At 40.8% G+C, this 22629-nt stretch overlaps 1 protein-coding gene across 4 annotated transcripts; it reads right to left on the minus strand.

The window, feature by feature from the left end:
- Positions 1-1089: 1089 nt before the first annotated feature.
- Positions 1090-22629, minus strand: LOC112250640 (guanylate kinase-like). 4 transcript variants are annotated; one of them, XM_024420959.2, is made up of 16 exons: positions 22503-22629; positions 19973-20088; positions 19473-19514; positions 19168-19264; positions 18733-18871; positions 16525-16609; positions 16329-16414; positions 16168-16211; positions 15955-16070; positions 15504-15545; positions 8485-8562; positions 7299-7395; positions 7007-7145; positions 6649-6733; positions 6432-6517; positions 1090-1695 (listed from the first exon to the last, which is right to left on the minus strand). In XM_024420959.2, exons 2-16 carry the CDS (start codon positions 20082-20084, stop codon positions 1660-1662), a joined length of 1284 nt encoding a protein of 427 aa, XP_024276727.1. In that variant the 5' UTR covers positions 20085-20088; positions 22503-22629; the 3' UTR covers positions 1090-1659. The 4 variants fall into 4 exon arrangements, with proteins under 4 accessions (XP_024276727.1, XP_024276729.1, XP_024276726.1 ...); XM_024420958.2 differs by lacking the exon at positions 1090-1695 and adding an exon at positions 5542-6294; XM_024420961.2 differs by lacking the exon at positions 8485-8562.

The raw sequence follows: 22629 nt of genomic DNA on the forward strand, positions 1-22629 counted from the left end.
TTGTGATGGCCACTCCAATACCTTGATTTTGTTGTCCTTAAGCCATTTTGCCACAACTTTGGAAGTATACTTGGGGTCAATGTCCATTTGGAAGACCCATTTGGGACCAAGCTTTAACTTCCTGACTGATGTCTTGAGATGTTGCTTCAATATAACCACATAATTTCCCTTCTCATGATGCCATCTATTTTGTGAAGTACACCAGTCCCTCCTGCAGCAATGCACCCCCACAACATGATGCTGCCACCGCCGTGCTTCACGGTTGGGATGGTGTTCTTCTGCTTGTAAACCTCCCCCTTTTTCCTCCAAACATAATGATGGTCATTATGGCCAAACAGTTCTACTTTTGTTTCATCAGACCAGAGGACATTTCTCCAAAAAGTCTGATCTTTGTCCCCATGTGCAGTTGCAAACCGTAGTCTGGCTTTTTTATGGCAGTTTTGGAGCCGTGGCTTCTTCCTTGCTGAGCGGCCTTTTAGGTTATGTTGATATACTTTTGTACCTGTTTCCTCCAGCATCTTCCCAAGGTCCTTTGCTGTTGTTCTGGGATTGATTTGCACTTTTCACACCAAAGTACATTCATCTCTAGGAGACAGAACGCGTCTCCTTCCTGAGCAGTATGGCGGCTGCGTGGTCCCATGGTGTTTATACTTGCGTACTATTGTTTGTACAGATGAACGTGGTACCTTCAGACATTTGGAAATTGTTCCCAAGGATGAACCAGACTTGTGGAGGTCTACAATTTGTTTCTGAGTTCTTGGCTGATTTCTTTTGATTTCCCCATGATGTCAAGCAAAGAGGCACTGAGCTTGACGGTAGGCCTTGAAATACATCCATAGACTCTAATTGACTTAAATGATGTCAATTAGCCTATCAGAAGCTTCTAAAGAGATCATTTTCTGGAATTGTCCTAGCTGTTTAAAGGCACAGTCAACTTAGTGCATTTAAACTTCTGACCCACTGGAATTGTGATACAGGGAGTTTTAAGTGAAATAATCTGTCGGTAAACAATTGTTGGAAAGATTACTTGTCATGCACAAAGTAGATGTCCTAACCGACTTGCCAAAACTATAGTTTGTTAACAAAAAATTGGGGAGTGGTTGAAAAACTAGTTTTAATGACTCCAACCTAAGTGTATGTAAACTTCCGACTTCAACTGTACCTATCAAATGTCCCATTCCCTTACCCATTTCTCATGATCTATTGACTCTAAGAATGTAAGACAATCTTCTTGAGTCCTAGGCAGGTGTTGGAAGCAAAATTGTTTTTCAATTGTTTCGTTCTGAACAGAACCATTATTATAAAAATGTCAGAAATGTTAAATAACATTATTAACCGGTTTACCGTTTTTTAAAGTAGTTTCCTTGCTTTTAAAATAATGGTTCTGTTCTGGAACAGTACAGATCACTTTAGTTCTGATTCTGTTTCTCGAACCAGTTCCAACCCCTGGTCTTAGATGCATATTGTATGTTTCTCTGCAACGCTCAGAACAGTTCTTTATGTGGCTAAATCAGCTGATGTCTCAGGGGAGTGGATCTTATTGTGTTTCAGTGTTGATGCAGTATCATAGATGGTGTTGTTCATGCTGGAGTAAAAGTCCTCATATCTCCTGTAAAGTACCAGACGAGAGGAAGACTGGGACACTGTTACTGTAGCTCCTTATGACTTGATGACCTCCTGAACTTTTGTTATTTCCTGTTGAGGAGAGGAGTAGAATTATGGAAAAATGATGAGCATTAGGCCATGCAAATGTAATTAAATGTGATTACCCTCTTTACTTATCTCAAAAATAAAATACAAATCTGAAAAATGTAAAAATTGTACAGGAAAAATTGCAAGATTATAGCAAAAATAATGTCCTCAATCTTTCAGTAAAGAGATACACAGCTTCCTCTCAGATTATGGCTGAACTATGCCTCTTTTAGCCTCACCAAGAGGTTAGCCTCACCAAGAGGCTTGATTGGGTCGGTAAGTGTTGGGCTAAGGTCGCTATAGTATTTTTTTTTTAAAGGCACACTTGCTTTTCAATTCGCTTTTTGCCTCAATTTTCAAAAAATATCATCTGTAAAACATTTAATAAAATCTGTATGGCCTTAGGAAGGAAAAGGCACAACTCTCGCACACAATTGCCAACTTGGGTTACACTGTACCATAATTTAAGATGCCCCTATAAATATGTAACTACAAAGCAATAACTGTAGAAAAAACATTGTAGTTACATACGACGTGTGATGTAATAACATAGTAAGAGTTTATCAGTATAGGTTATTACACAACTGGAACACAGACTGTCATTTACCTGTTGAAGGTAAATCAACATATGTTGTGTAATTACCCGTGTTGTATTTGATGTTATTACACATTTCTTTGTCCCAGTGTGTAACTAATATGTTTTGTAGTTACACTTTGGAAGTCACCTGTGTATTACCATGTTATGAACTCCAATCCAAACGGGTAACATTGCTACATGTAACTACAAAGGGTCAGTAAAACCAAATCACCAGGTAGTCTCAGGGGTTGACATGGTCTTGATAATATGTGGATCTTAGTAGACTATGACCTGGTAATCTTTCAAAATCTCAAACTTAAAAATCAAGAAAAATAACTAACTTCATCACTTAGGCCCCGATTCCTACCGGAGTTTAGAGCGTGTAAATAGAACATTATTCCCTTTTTATCCAGCTTTTCCTTCTCTATGAACATTCTGGCCTTGAATTTAAGCATGAGAATATCTTGCTATTCACCCACTATTGGTTTGAGGTGGAGTTCAAATAACAACCTGGTCTCAAGGCATTTCATACTATTCTGTATGTAAATCCGAGACGACAATCTATTTAGTATATGTTACATGTCGTATGGTTACATGCTGTAAGACAGATGGTTACTTAAGGCAAAAAAAAGTGTATAAAGCGAACATCTAGCAACCCAAAGTTTTTGAATCTCATCACGGACAACTTTAGCATTTTAGCAACTTTTCAACCACTTACTACACTTTTTAGCTACTTTGCAACTACTTAGCATCTTAGCTAACCCTTTACCTGACCCTAATCCTAACCCTTTAACCTAACTCATAAACTTAGCCCTAACCCTAACCCCTAGCCTAGCTAACATTAGCAAGTCATTTGTGATTCACAAGGAAACTAGGAATAAGGTAGAGCGAACCTGCTGGTTCCAAGATACAAATAAAAGCCTTCTCCATGCACCTTTAATTTATACATTGATAAGAGCTATTGATAAGAGTTAGGTAAACGGAGAAGTGGATTGTAAATACACATAGCAATTTTTTTTGATGATTTTTCACTATGATGCCTGGAGATGAATGTGAACACAGCCATATGGAAGTAAACTGAACATCATATCAACATGGCATGTACTGCAGCCCCGTTATTCAGAATTATAATTGAATGCCCTCATAATTTGCATGAATTACATTTGGAGACCCAAGCTATGTATAGGCTTCTGTAGGGCTGAACCTGGCGGGTTGATGACTTCACTTTAGAATGTTTTGATCATATGCCCAGGCTTTTCTCCATTTTATTTTAAAATGTGTATCATGTTAAATATTTGCCACTATCTGGAGACACAGTCAGTATTTTATTCAGTCTACCTACTTTCATTTTAAAAAATTGCCTAAATAATCTACAATATCCGACTATTTTTAAATCTACCAGTTGGTCCTGAAACAGATGAATGGCATTTTTCTTCCATTGATCCCTATATTCTGAACCTGCTCTCTCGATATATTTGGTCACTTGAGTCTGTCGACAGAATTCAAACGAAAGGTATAGAGTATTTAAACAGATGACTTGAGATAAATGTACTGAAACCCCCATTGAATGAAAACTCCACGAGAAAATCTGTTTGCCAGTAAGTGGGATGGTGTTCGGTGGTTGAATGAAATGTATTCAGAGCAAGTTAGGCGACTGAAAAAAGGTAAGCTTGTATACCAAATACTGAGAAGTGCTTAGGAAAGGAATACCGTACATTCCTGGGATCAGGCCCTTAATGCCCACAACATTACATCTAGCTCTAATGTAGGAGTAGCAATACTTCTTGATGACATCATTAATCAACCAAACAAGCCTGAGCCAGCATCGGGCTGTCACTCACACGCTCGGCATGGAATAATGCGACCAGCAACAACAACCGCTTAAAACAACCTGTGGTAGCCTAACACCATCACTATCTCACTATCACCAATAGCCTAGTGGTGACAACAGTGACACATCAAATAGGAGAGAGACATTTTTGGAAAACACATACACATGGCATAAAGAAAGAGAGCATTTACACACAGCCTACTGTTAAAATCAACCCATTCCTTCGAAATGCACAACTATTACTTCCCATTGCAGACATATTTTATCACGTTCAGCACACAAAATAACTGGTGATCTAAAATTTAAACGCAACAATGTTTTGCAGGCATTATTTTCAGCGAGACAGCTAACCACAAGCGAGCTGATAGAGACAGTGCCACTCACCAAATGAGGATCATTTGAAAACAGTAGGCCTTCAACTTAAGTTACTCAATGAGAGGGTGCAGCACTGAGCTAGCCTGCAACTCCACTTCCTGGAGTAGCTCAAACTGCTTCAATTGGTTTCAATGCGCTATTAAGTCTTCACATAGGAAGTAATGGTGTCACGTGATGATTGCTTTGTCATTCATATATAGGGGCTCCCGAGTGTCGCAGCGGTCTAAGGCACTGCAACTCAGTGCTATTGGAGTTACTACAGACTCTGGTTCGATTCCATGATGTATCACAACCGGCTGTGATTGGGAGTCCCATAGGGCGGCACACAATTGGCCCAGCGTCATCTGGGTTAGGGTTTGGCCAGGGTAGGCCGTCATTGTAAATAAGAATTTGTTCTTAACTGACTTTCCTAGTTAAATAAAGATTGAATTAATTAACATGCGGTCTAGTGTCTGAGGGCCTCGCCAAGGGCTGATTTGTCTAGCTAGATTTGTCTCCCCAGAGACCACCAAAGAAAAATCCCGACTGGACCTTTTTTTCTCTTCCGTGTTTAACCCTTCCCTTTCCAACACAAACTGAAGAGGTGAAATCAGAATATAATTTAAATGATTGAAAAAAAAAAAAAAAAATTAAATTTAAATTTAAAAAAAGAACACATCATTTTACACATCCTTAGACCTTTTCTGAAGGCTTTTTCTCACAGATGCCCACTGATCAAATGTTACGGTTAGAAGAATGTTGTCACAAAGGTTGCACATGTATTTACAATGTGCTTACCCAAGAGCAAGCAACTTAAGGTAGAGTGAAGTAACCTTTTTGAATTACTATATAGTTACAAAGTCTCTTTGTTATAGGTCTATTAAAGTATTTTGCCTTGTGATCTCATGTGGCAGGCCAAAGAATTCCATCCATGCAAAACCTGCCGAATAGAAGATCCTGTATACGTTGTATTTTCAACCAGCAGCTACCGGGACATAACACTGATCACATTTTTTTCAAACTTTTTACAGTGTTAGTTTCATCAGCTGTGCAAAATGATACAAAACACAGGAAAAAAACAGAAGTTTGACTGCACTGGGCCTTTAATGGATTTAATAAAGATTCATATTCAAAACCAATCTCATTTAATACAATGCTGTAGACGAGTAGCTAGGCCTGTAGCTACATTACATTGTCAAAAACAAACATTGTAAACAATGTACAAATCTGTGTCTTCAATTGTGCATCTAAAAAGTTCCTTTATGAATATTTTGAATTGGTTGTATGCCATAAGCTCTAAAAAGTTATCATGAGGAGATAGTGGCCAGGTTAACAAAATCAAAGCAGGTCTTACCTTTTCCAAAAACGGTAACTACATATTAAGTTGCTTGCTCTTGGGTAAATACATTGTAAATACATGTGTATATCCTTTATAACAACATTGCAATTACAAAGTTGGTTGTCAAATGTTGTGACATAGTACAAAGTAACCAAAAGGGTTATGCCTAATGTCGCCTCATTTACACATTTGGGGTTGGAGTTCTTGACATGGTAATACACAGGTGACTTCCAAAAGGATCATTACAAAACATATTAGTTGCATACTGGATCAAGGACGTTGTGTAATAAAATAACTACATAAAATAGATTATGAGTCACTACACACGTGGAATTGCCTTCATTCAGCGAGTGGATTTGTGTGGAATTACCTTCAGCGAGTGCATTTGTAATTACAAAGTCCTTGTTCCAATTGTGTAATTACCAATAAACACTATTAAAATGAAATTAAATAGCAGGTTTGGCCTTGAAAGGCCTTCATCAGAATCACATCCGACATTTCCTGTTGAGACAGATATGAGAATATAAAGTGTGTTTACAGAACCTCAGTACAAAAATGATTCTTGTCCAACGTGGACATTGCGTCATCAACAACTCCTCCATCTACTCTTTAGACAATCATCCACTTTTCAGACTCACCTCCTTAAGAACACTTTGCAACTTCTCATAGGCCTCATCCAAGTCGCTGTTGACAATGACAATGTCAAACAATCCAGGCTCGTTGCCTAAAATAGTGAAGAAACAATTATGGAAACACTATTCAAATCATGCAATGGACTATCCTTAGTTCAATTCCTATCCCTTAAGCATGTGTTGTCTTAAAACCAGTTAACACAGGATAGTATGGGGGACCTACACTCCTCCATGTCAGTCCGGGCTTCTTCCAGGCGGCTCTGTATTTTCTCCTCTGTCTCCGTCGCTCTACCCCTCAGACGTTCTTCCTGTCCATATCAATGGTCCCCAAAAACAATGACAGTTTATACAGTAGCAGAGAGGTAGGCAACTAGATTCAGACGTGGGCTGCTTCCTTTCTGAGTGAATGGTCAGTGGGCCAGAACATAATCATTTGTACACTACAAACAGACCACAAATAAGCTCAAAGGTATTATGTATTTCACAATAACATAATTTCATAATCACATATTTATCAATTTATTCATAGGAATACTAGGGAACAGGATTGGAATGTGGAATGTATGGTTGTGGACTCTTACCAGGACCTCAATAGAGGGGGGCTGGATAGAGATGTAGATTGGGTCCAGGTTAGTCTCCTTGATGTGCCTCACTCCTGCGATATCCACGTCCAAGATACAAATGAGGCCCTTGGCCCTCACGTCCTGTACAGCACTCTTACTGTGGAGAAAACAAATAAAATAGCTATGTTTCTTCATTGCATCCACGATTACACTAAACAAACTAGAAATGATATATCTTTCCACAACTATCACTGATTCATACTATAAGACATTTCGATGCTAACAGAAAGTTCCCGAAAATATACTCTACCTTGTTCCATACAGGTTGCCCGAAAACTCATCAGTCTCAATGAATTCTCCCTTGTCAATATCCTCCTGCATAGCCTCCCTGTTTGTGAAGTGGTAATCTTGAAACAGACAGGAGAAAAGAAGACGAGGTTAGTCATCAGTCAGCCTGGATGGAGTTCTCTCAAAACAACTGTGGGTAAGTTCACAGGGTACAATACATTTATATTGATTAGTAATCAGGCACTAGAAAATGTTTTATAGAAAGAATGCAAGGACAAGTATGGGTAGACAGGGAAATTAGCATTCACATCACTACACATTACTGTGTCCCTACCATTGTGATTATCTTATTCCTCCACAACATCACAGTGGATCTAACACAGTGGGGAGAACTCTGTAGGTAACACAGGACAACCTTGTCACGATCACATTTACAGGGACAACAACACTCATATTGAACCTAGAGCCACTGACGTCAAAACATACACATATAGCATCACAACATTACAGGTTTGTTCAGAATGAATCCCATCACATTACAATGTGTCCAGGTAAAAGGTAGATGGATAGAGGATTTCAATGGATGAAGGTGAAAATGATTTAAATGATTAATGAAAAATAGACAATGAACGTATAGGGGGGGAAGTAAACTATCACAGACTGATTCCAACAAGCTCACTGTCATGGTGGTGCAGTTTCTGTGTCATTTTTCGTAAGAAAACACAAAGGTATATTGATCAAAGAAATATAAATAATATCAAGGATATTTGCCTTTACAACAGGACCAGACCTTACTAGCAGCTATGATCCATACTATAAATTGATATTACTGAACTGGAGCTATATTAAAAAAACGTCTGTACTATGAAGCCTATCAATTTCAACAAAATGTTGCAATGCTAATGATGTGTACAAAACAGACATTTTATGGGTGTGAAGACTTCTCTCTTTGGGTCTGGAGAGGGGATCCACTACTGAGGAATTACAGGGGGCTAATTTCAAATGCTTTTTACTCCAAAGTGCAAACTGGCATTTGTATTCCTTTGAATAATAGACTGAGTACTTTCCATGACTATTAAGCCCTTGGTGTTTGGTCACTCTGTACTTGAAATATGAAAGTAACCCCCATCACTCTCTCTTGGTAATGTTTTTATGAATCACGTTTAGGTGTGGTTCAATAGAAGCCTAAATTAGGAGGATAGCTACACCTGCGGACGAAACAGAAGATAGGACGTCTGCTACGGGCAGTAACATAGCCCCCAGAAGCATAGGCAGACCGAACAGGCCTACGGAGAAGAAAAAAAAAGCATAAACAAAGATGTATATCCCTGTATCTTACAGGGGGATACTTGGGAGAGCCACTGGTGCAGTTCGCTTGGGAGTAAGAAGCATTGGAGCTTCAGTGTCAGTAGTAGAGTGGGAGAAGAGGGGGTGTGTAGGCACAAAAAGGGCAAAAAGGGTATTGAAAGAGTGGAAGAGTCCAATTATTTTAACCTTTTATTTAACTTAGCAAGTCAGTTAAGAACAAATTCTTATTTTACATTGACGGCCTACCCCGGACAAACCCTCCCCTAACCCGGACTCCCCAAACCCTCCCCTAACCCGCACTGGGCCAATTGTGCGCCGCCCTATGGGACTCCCGAAAAACCTGGAAGTAGTAGGTTTAAGATTTTTTTCATATATATATACAGTACCAGTCAAAAGTTTGGGCACACCTACTCATTCAAGGGTTTTTCTTTATTTGTATTCTTTTATACATTGTAGAAGACATCAAAACTATGAAATAACACACTGAATCATGTAGTAAGAAAAAAAGTGTTCAAAAGATTGCCACCCTTTGCCTTGATGACAACTTTGCACACTCCTGGCATTCTTGCATCCAGCTTCATGAGATATTCACCTGCGGTGACGGATTTAGGTATAGACGACATGAGCAGCTGCCCAGGGCGGCATCTTGTCCGGGTGCGGCACAGGGCGTCCGCACAAAAAAAAAAATCGGAATGGTGACATTTGTGTGATAAAAATTAGAGCTGGTATACAGAAGATAGCCCTATTTGGTAAAAGCCAAGTCCATATCATGGAAAGAACAGCTGAAATAAGCAAAGAGAAACGACAGTCAATGCGGAAAATGTCAAGAACTTTGAAAGTTTCTTCAAGTGCAGTCGCAAAAACCATCAAGCTCTCATGAGGACCGCTACAGGAAAAGAGTTTCCTCTGCTGCAGAGGATAAGTTCATTAGAGTTACCAGCCTCAGAAATTGCAGACCAAATAAATGCTTCAGAGTTCAAGTGACAGACACATATCAACATCAACTGTTCAGAGGAGACAGCATGAATCAGGCCCCTCTTTTACGTTGCTTCTACTCTGTGTGTTATCTATGCATAGTCACTATAACTCTACCTACATGTACATATTACCTCAATTACCTTGACTAACCGGTGCCCCCACACGCGGACACCAACGTCTTAATGCCAGACAAGCTAAACACGTTCTTCTCTTGCTTTGAGGATAACACAGCATCCCCGACGAGGCCAACTACCGAGAACTGAGGGCTCTCCTTCTCTGTGGCTGACATAAGTAAGACATTTAAGCGTGTTAACCCTCGCAAGACTGCAGGCCCATACGGCATCTCTAGCTGCCTTCTCAAGCATGTGCAGACCAGCTGGCTGGTGTGTTTACGGACATATTCAGTCTCTCCTTATCCCAGTCTGCTGTCCCCACATGCTTCAAGATGGCCACCATTGTTCCTGAACCCAAGAATGCAAAGGTAACTGAAGTAAATGACGTAGCACTCACTTCTGTAATCATGAAGTGCTTTGAGAGACTAGTCAAGGTTCAGATCACCTCCACCTTACCGGTCACCCTAGACTCACATCAATTTGTTTTCCGCCCTAATTGATTCACAGATGATACAATCGCCATCACACTGCACACTGCCTTATCCCATCTGGACAAGAGGAATACCTATGTAAGAATGCTGTTCAATTACTATAGCTCAGCATTCAACCCCATAGTTACCTTATAAGCTAATCATTAAGCTTGAGGCCCCACCAATCTTAGTCATTGGTGCTTCCTGCTTTATTTTTTTCTTGTAAGCAGGAATCAGGAGGATTGAATTATGGTCAGATTTGCCAAATGGATGGCGAGGGAGAGCTTTGTACACATCTCTGTGTGTGGAGTAAAGGTGGTCTAGATTTGTTTTCCCTCTGGTTGCACATTTAACATGATGGTAGAAATTGGGTCAAACAGATTTGAGTTTCCCTGTATTAAAGTCCCCGGCCACTAGTAGTGCCACCTCTGAATGAACATTTTCCTGTTTGCTTATGGACTTATACAGCTCATTGAGTGCTGTCTTAGTGCCAGCATCAGTTTGTGGTGGTATATAGGCAGCCATGAAAAATATAGATAAACTCTCTTGGTAAATAGTGTGGTCTACAGCTTATCTACCATAGGCGAGCAAAACCTCAAGACTTCCTTAGATTTCATGCACCAGCTGTTGTTTACAAATATACATAGACCGTCACCCCTTGTCTTACCAGAGGCTGCTGTTCTATCCTGCTGAAAAACCTTAAACCCCGCCAGCTGTATGTTATTCATTTCGTCGTTCAGCCACGACAAAACATACGTTTTACAGTTTTTGATGTCCCTTTGGTAGGATATACATGATTGTAGTTAGTCTATTTTATTGTCGATTGGTTATACATTGGCTAATAGGACCGATGGTAAAAGGTAGATTACCCTCTCGGCGACAGATCCTTACAAGGCACCCGGACCTTCGTCCTCGATACCTCTGATTCTTTCTCCTGCGAATGACGGGGATGAGGGCCTTGTCGGGCGTTTGAAGTAAATCCTTCCCATCTGACTCATTGAATAAAAACTATTCCTCCAGTACAGGGTGAGTAATATCCTGATGTCTTGACAATCTTTTCGGTCATAAGACACGGTGGCAGAAACATTACGTACAAAATAAGTTGCAAATAATGCAAAAAAAACATACAAAATAGCACAATTGGTTACGGGAGCGTAAAACGGCAGCCATCTCCTTCGGCGCCATTCTTCTGAATCAGATGACCTGGCCTCCACAATCACCCGACCTCAACCCAATTGAGATGGTTTTGGGATGAGTTTGACCACAGTGTGAAGGAGAAGCAGCCAATAAGTGCTCAGCATATGTGGGAACTCCTTCAAGTCTGTTGGAAAAGCATTCCTCATAAAGCTGGTTGAGAGAATTCCAAGAGTGTGCAAGGCTGTCATCAAGGCAAAGGGTGGCTACTTTGAAGAATCTAAAATATATTTTGATTTGTTTAACACTTTTTGGTTACTAAAAGATTCCATAGGTGTTATTTCATAGTTTTGATGTATTCACTATTGTTCTACAATGTATAAAATAGTAGAAATAAAGAAAAACCCTTGAATGAGTAGGTGTGTCCAAATGTTTGACTGGTACTGTATATACTTGACAGTTTGTGGGCAATTTGATATGATAGTTGTTTACAATTAGGCTAAATGTCTTATAAATGTCCTATGAATATAACATGATAAAAAATGACTCAAGAGCCTTAAGTGTCTAGTAATATATCTCTGATATAAACTCAGCAAAAAAGCACCCTGTCTTTCAAAGATAATTGATAAAAATCCAAATAACTTCACTGTAAAGGGTTTAAAATACTGTTTCCCTTGCTTGTTCAAAGAACCATAAACAATTAATGAACATGCGCCAGTGGAACGGTCGTTAAGACACTAACAGCTTACAGACGGTGGGCAATTAAGGTTATGAAAACTTAGGACACTAAAGAGGCCTTTCTACTGACCTTGAAAAACACCAAAAGAAGATGCCCAGGATCCCTGCTCATCTGCGTGAACGTGCTTTAGGCATGCTGCATGGCGGCATGAGGACTGCAGATGTGGCCAGAGAAATAAATTGCAATGTCCGTACTGTGAGACGCCTAAGACAGCGCTACAGGGAGACAGGAAGGGCAGCTGATTGTCCTCGCAGTGGCAGACCACATGTAACAAGACCTGCACAGAATCGGTACATCCGAACATCACATCAGCAGGACAGGTACAGAATGGCAACAACAACTGCCCGAGTTACACCAGGAACGCACAATCCCTCCATCAGTGCTCAGACTGTCCGCAATAGTCTGAGAGAGGCTGGACTGGGGGCTTGTAGGCCTGTTGTAAGGCAGGTCCTCACCAGACATCACCGGCAACAATGTTGCCTGTGGGCACAAACCCACCATCACTGGACCAAAAAAAATATCTCTTCACTGACAAGTCGTGGTTTTGTCTCACCAGGGGTAATGGTCGGATTCGGGTTTATCGTCAAAGGAATGAGCGTTACACCGAGGCCTGTACTCTGGAGCGGAATCGATTTGGAGGTGGAGTGTCCGTTATGGTCTGGGGCGGTGTGTCACAGCATCGGACTGAGATTGTTGTCATTGCAGGCAAATCTCAACGCTGTGTGTTACAGGGAAGCCTTTCTCCTCCCTCATGTGGTATCCTTCCTGCAGGCTCATCCTGACATGACCCTCCAGCATGACAATGCCACCAGTCATACTGCTCGTACTGTGTGTGATTTCCTGCAAGACAGGATTGTCAGTGTTCTGCCATGGCCAGCGCAGAGCCCAGATCTCAATCCCATTGAGCACGTCTGAGACCTGTTAGATCGGAGGGTGAGGGCTTGGGCCATTCCCCCCAGAAATGTCCGGGAACTTGCAGGTGTCTTGGTGGAAGAGTGGGGTAACATCTCACAGCAAGAACTGGCAAATCTGGTGCTGTCCATGAGGAGGAGATTGCAGTACTTTTAATGCAGCTGGTGGCCACACTAGATACTGACTGTTACTTTTGAATTTGACTCACCCCCAAACACACACTTTGTTCAGGGACACATTATTCCATTTCTGTTAGTCACATGTCTGTGGAACTTGTTCAGTTTATGTCTCAGTTGTTGAATCTTATTTTCATACAAATATTTCACATGTTCACATGTTAAGTTTTCTAAAAATTAACGCAATTGACAGTGAGAGGACATTTCTTTTTTGCTGAGTTTATGTCATTCTACTGTTTTCTGTCTTTAGTTATACTTATGTATGATGGAAAACATCATTTTTGGCTTTTATTTTTTTTATTTTACCCCCTTTTCTCCCCAATTTCGTGGTATCCAATTGTTAGTAGTTACTATCTTGTCTCATCGCTACAACTCCCATACGGGATTGGGAGAGACGAAGGTCAAAAGCCATGCGTCCTCCGAAACACAACCCAACCAAGCCGTACTGCTTCTTAACACAGCGCGCATCCAACCCGGATGCCAGCCGCACCAATGTGTTGGAGGAAACACCATGCACCTGGCGACCTTGTTAGCACCCAGCACGCCACAGGAGTCACTAGTGCGTGATGAGACAAGGATATCGGCCAAACCCTCCCTAACCCGGACAATGCTAGGCCAATTGTGCGTCACCCCATGGAGCTCCCGGACTCAGGCTGGCTGCAACAGAGCCTGGGCTCGAACCCAGAGTCTCTGGTGGCACAGCTAGCACTGCGATGCAGTGCCCTAGACCCCTGCACCACCCGGGAGGCCACTTTTGGCTTTTCAGCAAGCTGTCCGAACACTAATAGTCTATGCAGAAATATAACAATTGTGTGCAGATACAGAGCCTTCAGAAAGTATTCAACCCCTTGGATTGTTTTGTTGTGAAACAGCCTGAATTGAAAATGACATTGATATTTTGTATCACTGGACTACACACAATACCCCATAATGTCAAAGTGGAATCATATTTTTAAATATTTTAACAAATTAATGAAAAATGAAAAGCTGAAATGTCAATAGGTATTCAACTCTTTTGTTATGGCAAATTAATTTTTGTTATTGACTACCTCATCTCTGTATCCAACACAAGGTCCCTCAGTCTAGCAGTAAATGTCAAACACAGATTCAACCAGAAAGACCAGGGAGGATTTCCAATGCCTCACAAATTAGGGCACCTATTTGCAGATTTAAAAAAAAACAGACATTGAATACCCCTTTGAGCATGGTGAACTTATTAATTACACATTGGAATGTATCAATACACCCAGTCAATACAAAGATACAGGCGTCCTTCCTAACTAGTTGCCGGAGAGGAAGGAATCAGCTCAAGGATTTCACCATGAGGCCATTGGTGACTTTAAAACAGTTACAGAGTTTAATGGCTGTGGATGGATCAACAATGTTGCAGTTACTCCAAAATACTAACCTAAATCGCAGAGTGAAAAGAAGGAAGCCTGTACAGAATAAATATATTCCAAAACATGCTTTCTGTTTGCAATAATGCATTAAAGTAAAACTGCAAAAAATGTGGCAAAGAAGGAACTTTCCAACACTGCACATCACTGAGTACCACTCTTATATCATATTTTCAGGCATGGTGGTGGCTCCATCATGTTATGGTTATACTTGTCATCAGCAAGGACTAGGGAGTTAAGGATAAGAAGAAACAGAATAGAGCTAAACACAGGCAAAATCCGAGAGGAAAACCTGGTTCAGTCCGCTTTCCAACAGACACTGCGAGTCAAATTCACCTTTCAGCAGGACTATAATCTAAAACACAAGGACAAATATACACTGGGGTGCCTTACCAAGACAATGTTTAATGTTTTTGGGTGACCTAGTTACAGTTTTGACTTAAATCTGCTTAAAAATCTATGGCAAGACTTGAAAATCGCTGTCTAACAATGATCAACAATGAACTTGACAATACTTTTTTAAAGAATAATGTGCAAATATTGCACAATCCAGCTGTGCAAAGCTCTTAGAGACTTATCCAGAAAGACTCACAGCTGTAATCGCTGCCAAAGGTGATTGAACCATCTATTGACTCAGGGGGGTTGAGTACTTATCAATATATACATATTTTTTTTGTTTAAAAAAAAAAATTCTTCCATTTTGACATTACAGGGTATTTCGTGTAGATTGTTGTCAGACAATTTTAATCCCACTTTGTAAAATGTGGAAAAAGTCAAGGGATGTGAATACTTTCTGAAGGCACTGTAACTGCCACCTCACTCAACATTCATGGCACTGCAACACACATTAAGTTTGAGGCCTGGCGTTCATACAGTAGGAAATTCTTACTAAAGATACAGTAAGAAGGCCAGCACCATTCTTGGCCTGGAGAGCACCACCAATATCCTTCTGGGTTTACAGACATGATCTGTGTTTATGAGTAAGAGAATGATACCGTACCTTTGCCATCTACCTCTCCTGGACGTGGGTCCCTTGTTGTATCTGTAAGGACACATTTAGTGAGCATAAATGTAACACCCATCTTATTCTGTGAGCATACATGTCATAAATGATACAGAATGATATCAATAACCTCAACCAATGATGAGCATTCAAAGATATGCCAGACAACCCTAACTGTATGCCGTTTCTTTTGTGCTCAGTGGTCTTCCTCGTGATCCAGTCGATAGCCATCAAGAAGTGAAATGGTGACAGTGGATATCCCTGTCTCGCACCAATCAGTACAGCCATAACTAAACTGTTAAAAAATTGTTTGAATATGAGTGGTCTACAGAAATATCACACTCCAAGTACTATGACAAACGGCCTGTAGTTAGATAAGGCTGAGACAGTGGGATAGATCCTGCTCCGCTACCACTGGAAACTACATGTTGGGTGACACAATACGTACGTGATACGCTGAAGCCGAAAACTCCCTTGTAGTCCTTCAGCAGCTTCTTCAGCAGAGTGCTCTTCCCTGCCCCTGAGGGGCCACTTATTACAACAGGCCTGGGTCCTGACATAATACTGACGCAAAGGGAGAGAGGGATTGAATACAATGAAAGATTTTGTTATAGGACATGTGTGGCTATGATATGCATAATAACAAAATTCTTCTTCTTACGAATTGCATCTTTCTTTCTTGGTTGACTGAACTTTAGTAATTTCCTGTAGAGACAAACATGTGAGAAAATTGTGTGAGACCACTACCGACAGACTCAAATTTAGAGAATTCTACTTTGTCCCTATTCTAAATGTAGACAGTCATCCTCTCTTCAGACTTACCTCAATAAGAACACTTTGCAACTTCTCATAAGCCTCCTCTAAGTCATCATTGACAATAAGCATGTCAAACACTCCAGGCTCGTTGCCTAAAATAGGAAAGTGATAAGTCATAGCATGTATTATTAGTGGTTCCATCCATATTTTCCAAAGATTTGCAGTACAGCTATGTCTATATGGGAAAGTAAGGGGGGCCTACTGAGCTCCATGTCAACCCGTGCTGCCTCCAGACGCTTCTGCAGACTCTCCTCTGTCTCCGTATTTCTGTCCCTCAGACGCTTTTCCTGTACACATCAATTGTCCCTAAAGCTATTACAATATCTACATTTCAAGAGTACATTCATACATTTCAAGAGACTCATGTCACTAACTCAAGGATGACATTTCCAAGGGCTAGCATATGTGATCCGTTTCATGATGTCGCACGTCACTACTTTGCAGAAGAGGCATTTCAATGTTGTTGTTTTTTTTAATCAAAAGGCTGAACAGAAATACAGAGGCAGAAATACCTTCTTGAACATGTGAACTTTCATGTGCTTTAATAACAAATGTGTATGCCATCTGTAAATACTAATAAACATTTTCAATTACAAGCCTAGTTGGTTTAGCCACTGAAAAAGAAAGGAACCTTCCCACTTGCCATGATTGGTTCAGATAATGGATGGGTTGGAAATGCTGAGAGAGGAGTTCGGATTGGTTTGCCATGTAGCCCACTTCTGTCTATAACATGAGCTGCTCAGTATGTGTAGTAGATCATCCTGGCTTTTTTGAAAGACAACGTTAGCCATAGAGAACTGCAAAAGTGTGGCTACTCCTCAACAACATTGTTGCCCCGAATTTAGCATACGCTATCGACAAAGATCAGTGGGAAAAGGTTGTGATGGACTGACGTTACTTTCTGCACACAGTTGACTGGAGTGACTTTATTTTACCTTTATTTAACTAGGCAAGTCAGTTAAGAACAAATTCTTATTTTCAATGACCGCCTAGGAACAGGGGGTTAACTGCCTGTTCAGGGGCAGAATGACAGATTTGTACCTTGTCAGCTCGGGTTTTGAACTTGCAACCTTCTGGTTACTAGTCCAACACTCTAACAACTAGGCTACCCTGCTGCCCCAACTAGGCTACCCTGCTGACTTGACACAATAACGGGCCAAACAAGCTATAGCTAGCTACAAACCAAATGGAAAATACACGCTTCTGTGAAGCATTCATCCATATATACGGGTAAGAGTCTAGCTACATTTTCAGAATTTATACATTTCTATGTTCTTTATACGTTCCTGGTCAGAAAGTCGTTTTCATTGCAAGTTAAAGCGTACTAGCGAATGTTAGCTTGCTGACTCGTGTATGATATGTGTAGTAATATTATTCGTATCTCAGAAATATATTTGCATTGCTAGTTATAGCCTAATGTTAGCTAGCTAGCTAACATTGAACCTAGTTGGTTAGCTTTAGCTACCTGCAAATTCATACTCAAGCATTTCATGGGTGGTAGCTAGCTATGCCAATTGTTTGTACTGTAGCTATGGGTTGGGAATATAGTTCATTTATTAGCTAGCTAGCTAGCTAGCTACATGTCTGAACAAAAGACTTCACTTCGCAAGTGAATGATTACATGACCCATCAAGTTAGCCAGGCGTATCTGGGGGAGATTACAGCCATCGATTATATTTCATGAATATGTGTACATGTGTAGACAATAATGACCCATCCACTTAGCTAGATGTGGCTGGGGGATGATTATAGCATTTCATTCTTATGACCCATCAATTTAGACACGTTTCTGGGTAAGCATAATCTAATAATAAAAAAATATTTATATTATATTTTTATCTGGACACTTTGAAAGTCAGATTAGGATATAGGCCAAGGACTAGATAAAGTGTATTTTTACCTGGAGTTTTACCTTATTGTAGGCTACTACTTTCACCACTTTTAGTCTTGAAATCTTTGGTTATTTTCCTTAAAGAGATGGTTGGGGCTAAGGTTTAAGAGGGTGCGGTGCGAACGATCCTGAATAAGTGTAGACAAAGAAGAGCTCGCTGCTATTGTAGGTGTACCAAAACATTCAAGGGACATTTTCTCAAATATGGAGTAGCAAGTTTATCAAATTTCAAAGCAGAATAACGTTCCCATTCTTCCTCATCTGCAGTGTATGATATGCCATTTCGTAGCTCTGAGTCTTTACTTTTATCCAAAAATAGCGGTCCAAGCACAGAACATTGAGGAATGCCAAAATAGACAGTAGTACCCTTTGCGTTGAGTTTACAGTTGCTCAGCCATGATAGTCTGCGTTCCATTGTGACATTTAAGAGCCTCATTTGATATACTCCATGAGGCTCTTAAATGTTTCATAATGGGCCATGCTGACTATTGTGGCTCTGAACTCTGAATTGGGAATTACCAGGATCTCTATAGAGGGGGGCTGGATAGAGACATAGATAGGGTCCAGGTCAGTTTGCTTGATGTTCCTCACTCCCTGGATGTCCACATCCAGAATGCAGATGAGACCATTGGCCCGCACTTCATCTACAGAAGACTTGCTATGTAGAAAACAGGAAATACAAGTTATGTTCATTCATTGTTTCACAATTCCATTGAACAGCAGAAACAAGAACATATGCATCTTTCCACCTGGTTTTGCACAGTAGGTTTACAACATGGGGGCTTTTAAACAATAAATATGGACAGCGTAAGAGTGACACCTCACACCAGTGACTATTCCTCACATGCTCCAGTATGACTAGGCTAGAGGATAGATTTCTGGAAAACCTGAGAAGTCACCGGAATTTTGCAACTCATTTTGATGTCAACAGAAAGTTATCAAAATGTACTCTACCTTGTTCCATACAGGTTCCCGGAGAACTCTGCATTCTCAATGTACGTCCCATCGTCAATATCCTCCTGCATAGCCTCCCTGTTGGAGAAGTGGTAATCTTCAAATAGAGCGGAGAGGAAATTATGCCGTTAATTGCTGACGCCAGCATTTAAGTTACAAAATCAGAAGTGAAAACCAGAAGTTACAAACCCAAACTTGATTAAAAGCCTGGAGAGCATCACTGATATCCATCTGGGATTACTAACATGACTGAGATGGGTTCACAGACATGATCTGTGTTTAAGAGTGAGAGAATGCTACTGTACCTTTGCCGTCTACCTCTCCTGGACGTGGGCTCCTTGTTGTATCTGTAAGGACACATTCAATGAGCATTAATTTTCAACATCCGTCATCAACATCCAGTCATACGGAATGCCATCCACAACCTTAACCTTATGTGCATTCAAAGACATGCCAGACAACCCTAACTGTATGCCGGTTCTTTTGTTTTCAGTGGTCTTCCTTGCAGCCAGCAAGAAGAGGAATGGAGATAGAGGACATCCCTGTGTCACACAGATCCGCACAACCATAACTAAACTGGACATGGATGGTATACGGGAATATCCCACCCCAAGTCCAATGACAAACAGCCTATGCTTGGATACAAAGAGGGATACAATAACCCAGACCAAAGTCCTATGACAAACGTGGCCTAGAGGTAGAGAAGGCTGAGACAGTAAGGACAGATGGGGCCTACTGCTGTCCCACTTCCTCCCAGACAGGATATTGGGATAGGAGTCAAATGGCGGGTGAAGCACAAACGTACGTGACACGCTGAAGCCAAAGACTCCATCGTAATCCCTCAGCAGCATCTTCATAAGAGTGCTCTTCCCTGCCCCCGAGGGGCCGCTCAGAACAACAGGCCTGGGTCCTTCCATAACACTAGAGAGGGAGAGAGGAAATACAATGAAAGATACAGTGAAAAAAACAGTTTGTACTGTAAAATTATGTACATTTAGATTTTTTTTTTTACAAAACCAATGCATTTGCTACACAAATAATCTTAAACTAATTTAATTGAGCCACGCAATCCGTTTTAGACACTTTGGGATAATTTGGGCATGAAATGAAAACATACTAACTTTTGGACAAAAATGCTTCAGTTAGTATTTGGTGGCACCAGCCAGGTAAACCAAAACCAAAGCATGGATTGTTGTCTCTCTTTGTACAAAGACTACTTATAGGGTAGTCGAAGTCTGTGCACGGTTGTGTGACAATAGTGACCTTCTATGCAAAGTAGTGATGACTGGCGTAGCCTTTCACTATTCAGCAGCCCACCACTGTCTAGCCTGCCACTACCATGACCAGATATACACAAACAATAATGGAATGAAGCACACTCGAGATTTATTCTGTAACCTTCAAAATGATTAAGTCAGGCCCTGACTAACTCCACTCATAGGAGCCAATCTGCATAGAGTGCTTGGAAGCTAACCAGCTAGCGAGCCTATAGCTAAGCAGTTCTTCCTCTGGCCTTAGGCTCAGATGCTAACGTCTAATCCACTGATCCAGTGAATAAGCCACTATGATTTAATGGCTACGCCACAATCAGACATGGGGGGGGTGGGGGAGGGGGGGAGCCATGTGACTGCACATTAGGACCACACGACGAGTGTCAAGAGGTTTTAAAGGGTTAAACACAAAACCCCACAAAAACCTTAAGAGAAAATTGCATTTTCTACCCCTGAGTGTTTAATCTAGCTAGGTGGTCATAATCACTACTTTAATTTAGATCATAGATGTGCAGCTATTCCAGTAACACAATTCTTCCACGAAACCAACATTAGGTTCCACAACAAATTCATCACGTCAGCGATAGCCCAACTCAACATTATACAAATTGGGTAGACATGTGATTTGATGGAGCAGGCTGGATGATAGGACCTTGTAAGCGGGATTTGGCCAAGGCCCATATTCCACGGTCCACACCAAAACAGATGCCATGCTCTGAAGGTGCGTTTAAAAAGGCCTTTTCGTTAAGTCAATCCAGGTCAATGAGGAAGATTGCATGGGAACGGGTCCAAGAGGAACATCAGGTACAGAGCTGGGTCAACACACTTACAGTGTATCTGCCAGAAGAAAGGCATATTGGCTTGTCTACTGTGACTCGGACAATAAGGATATTCCCAGATATACACTGTGTTCAAATAGGTGCGTTTCAAGTCAGTCAGTAGTGGTGGCAAAACACTGGAGGTAATGTCTGAAGCTCTTCATCCTATTGGTGAAAGGATGTTCTTGCTGACTTTAGACTCAGTGGCTAATCAGCCCATCTGACCTATTTCGAGTCCTGTTTGACTCCCTATATCAATGAGGTCGTGACCCTTCAAGGATGTTTCCTGGGAAAACACACTCCAGGCTGTCAAACTCTTTACTTGTTTCATTGGAGTGTGTACCAGACTTAACTCGAAGAGAGCCGTAGATCATTGAACCATCACAACCCAGATCCCTGTCTGCTGACCTTAGTTGGGCATTTCATGAAAACAACAGACCAGACTGGCCATAATTGAATAAATGAGTTAAGGGTCTATTGCCTAACCCCTTAAGATGACTCAACTTCACAAAGACAACATACCGTAGCTGTTACTGTTATTATATCTAAGCATTGTATAACCTTTTCAAATATACGTTGTCAATAATTCAGGGGAATCCTACTAGCGTGTACAGCTGAGATCTCCAAGCACGGCAAGAACATTCAAGGACTACACACTTGTGAATGATTTCCAAATGTCGATGTGGAGTCCATAAAAAGCAATTAGTTGTACAGTATGTAATTGCCAGGTTACATTGATTACTGAAGACAGACCTCAGTTTCAACTTGATGTACTGTATATTAGCTCTTTCCTACTGTATATTAGCTCTGTCCTACTGTATATTAGCTCTGTCCTACTGTATATTAGCTCTGTCCTACTGTATATTAGCTCTTTCCTACTGTATATTAGCTCTGTCCTACTGTATATTAGCTCTGTCCTACTGTATATTAGCTCTGTCCTACTGTATATTAGCTCTGTCCTACTGTATATTAGCTCTTTCCTACTGTATATTAGCTCTGTCCTACTGTATATTAGCTCTGTCCTACTGTATATTAGCTCTTTCCTACTGTATATTAGCTCTGTCCTACTGTATATTAGCTCTGTCCTACTGTATATTAGCTCTGTCCTACTGTATATTAGCTCTGTCCTACTGTATATTAGCTCTGTCCTACTGTATATTAGCTCTTTCCTACTGTATATTAGCTCTGTCCTACTGTATATTAGCTCTGACTTTCTTACATCTTTAAAGTTGCATGTTTGTCTTACCTTATCTCAGTGGCTGTACTGTGTGGCTGTAGAGAAGATGTCTCGGAGCGATTGAGACGGAGGAGAGAGCTTTACCTGGGTGTGTGTTTGTGAGTTGTTGGTAGGTGTGTGTCAGACTGATTGACAT

Source organism: Oncorhynchus tshawytscha, linkage group LG05, assembly GCF_018296145.1.
Source record: "Oncorhynchus tshawytscha isolate Ot180627B linkage group LG05, Otsh_v2.0, whole genome shotgun sequence".
NCBI classification, from domain to species: Eukaryota; Metazoa; Chordata; class Actinopteri; order Salmoniformes; family Salmonidae; genus Oncorhynchus; species Oncorhynchus tshawytscha.

Coding starts and splice junctions, on each gene's coding strand:
- LOC112250640 (XM_024420958.2), bottom strand. CDS start 20,084: ATGGAAGGACCCAGGCCTGTTGTTCTGAGCGGCCCCTCGGGGGCAGGG. Junction 18,872..19,167: donor GGGAACCTGTATGGAACAAG/GTAGAGTACATT, acceptor TTTTCTACATAG/CAAGTCTTCTGTAGATGAAG. Junction 7,396..8,484: donor ATCTTCTGTTTCGTCCGCAG/GTGTAGCTATCC, acceptor GTCTGTTTCAAG/ATTACCACTTCACAAACAGG.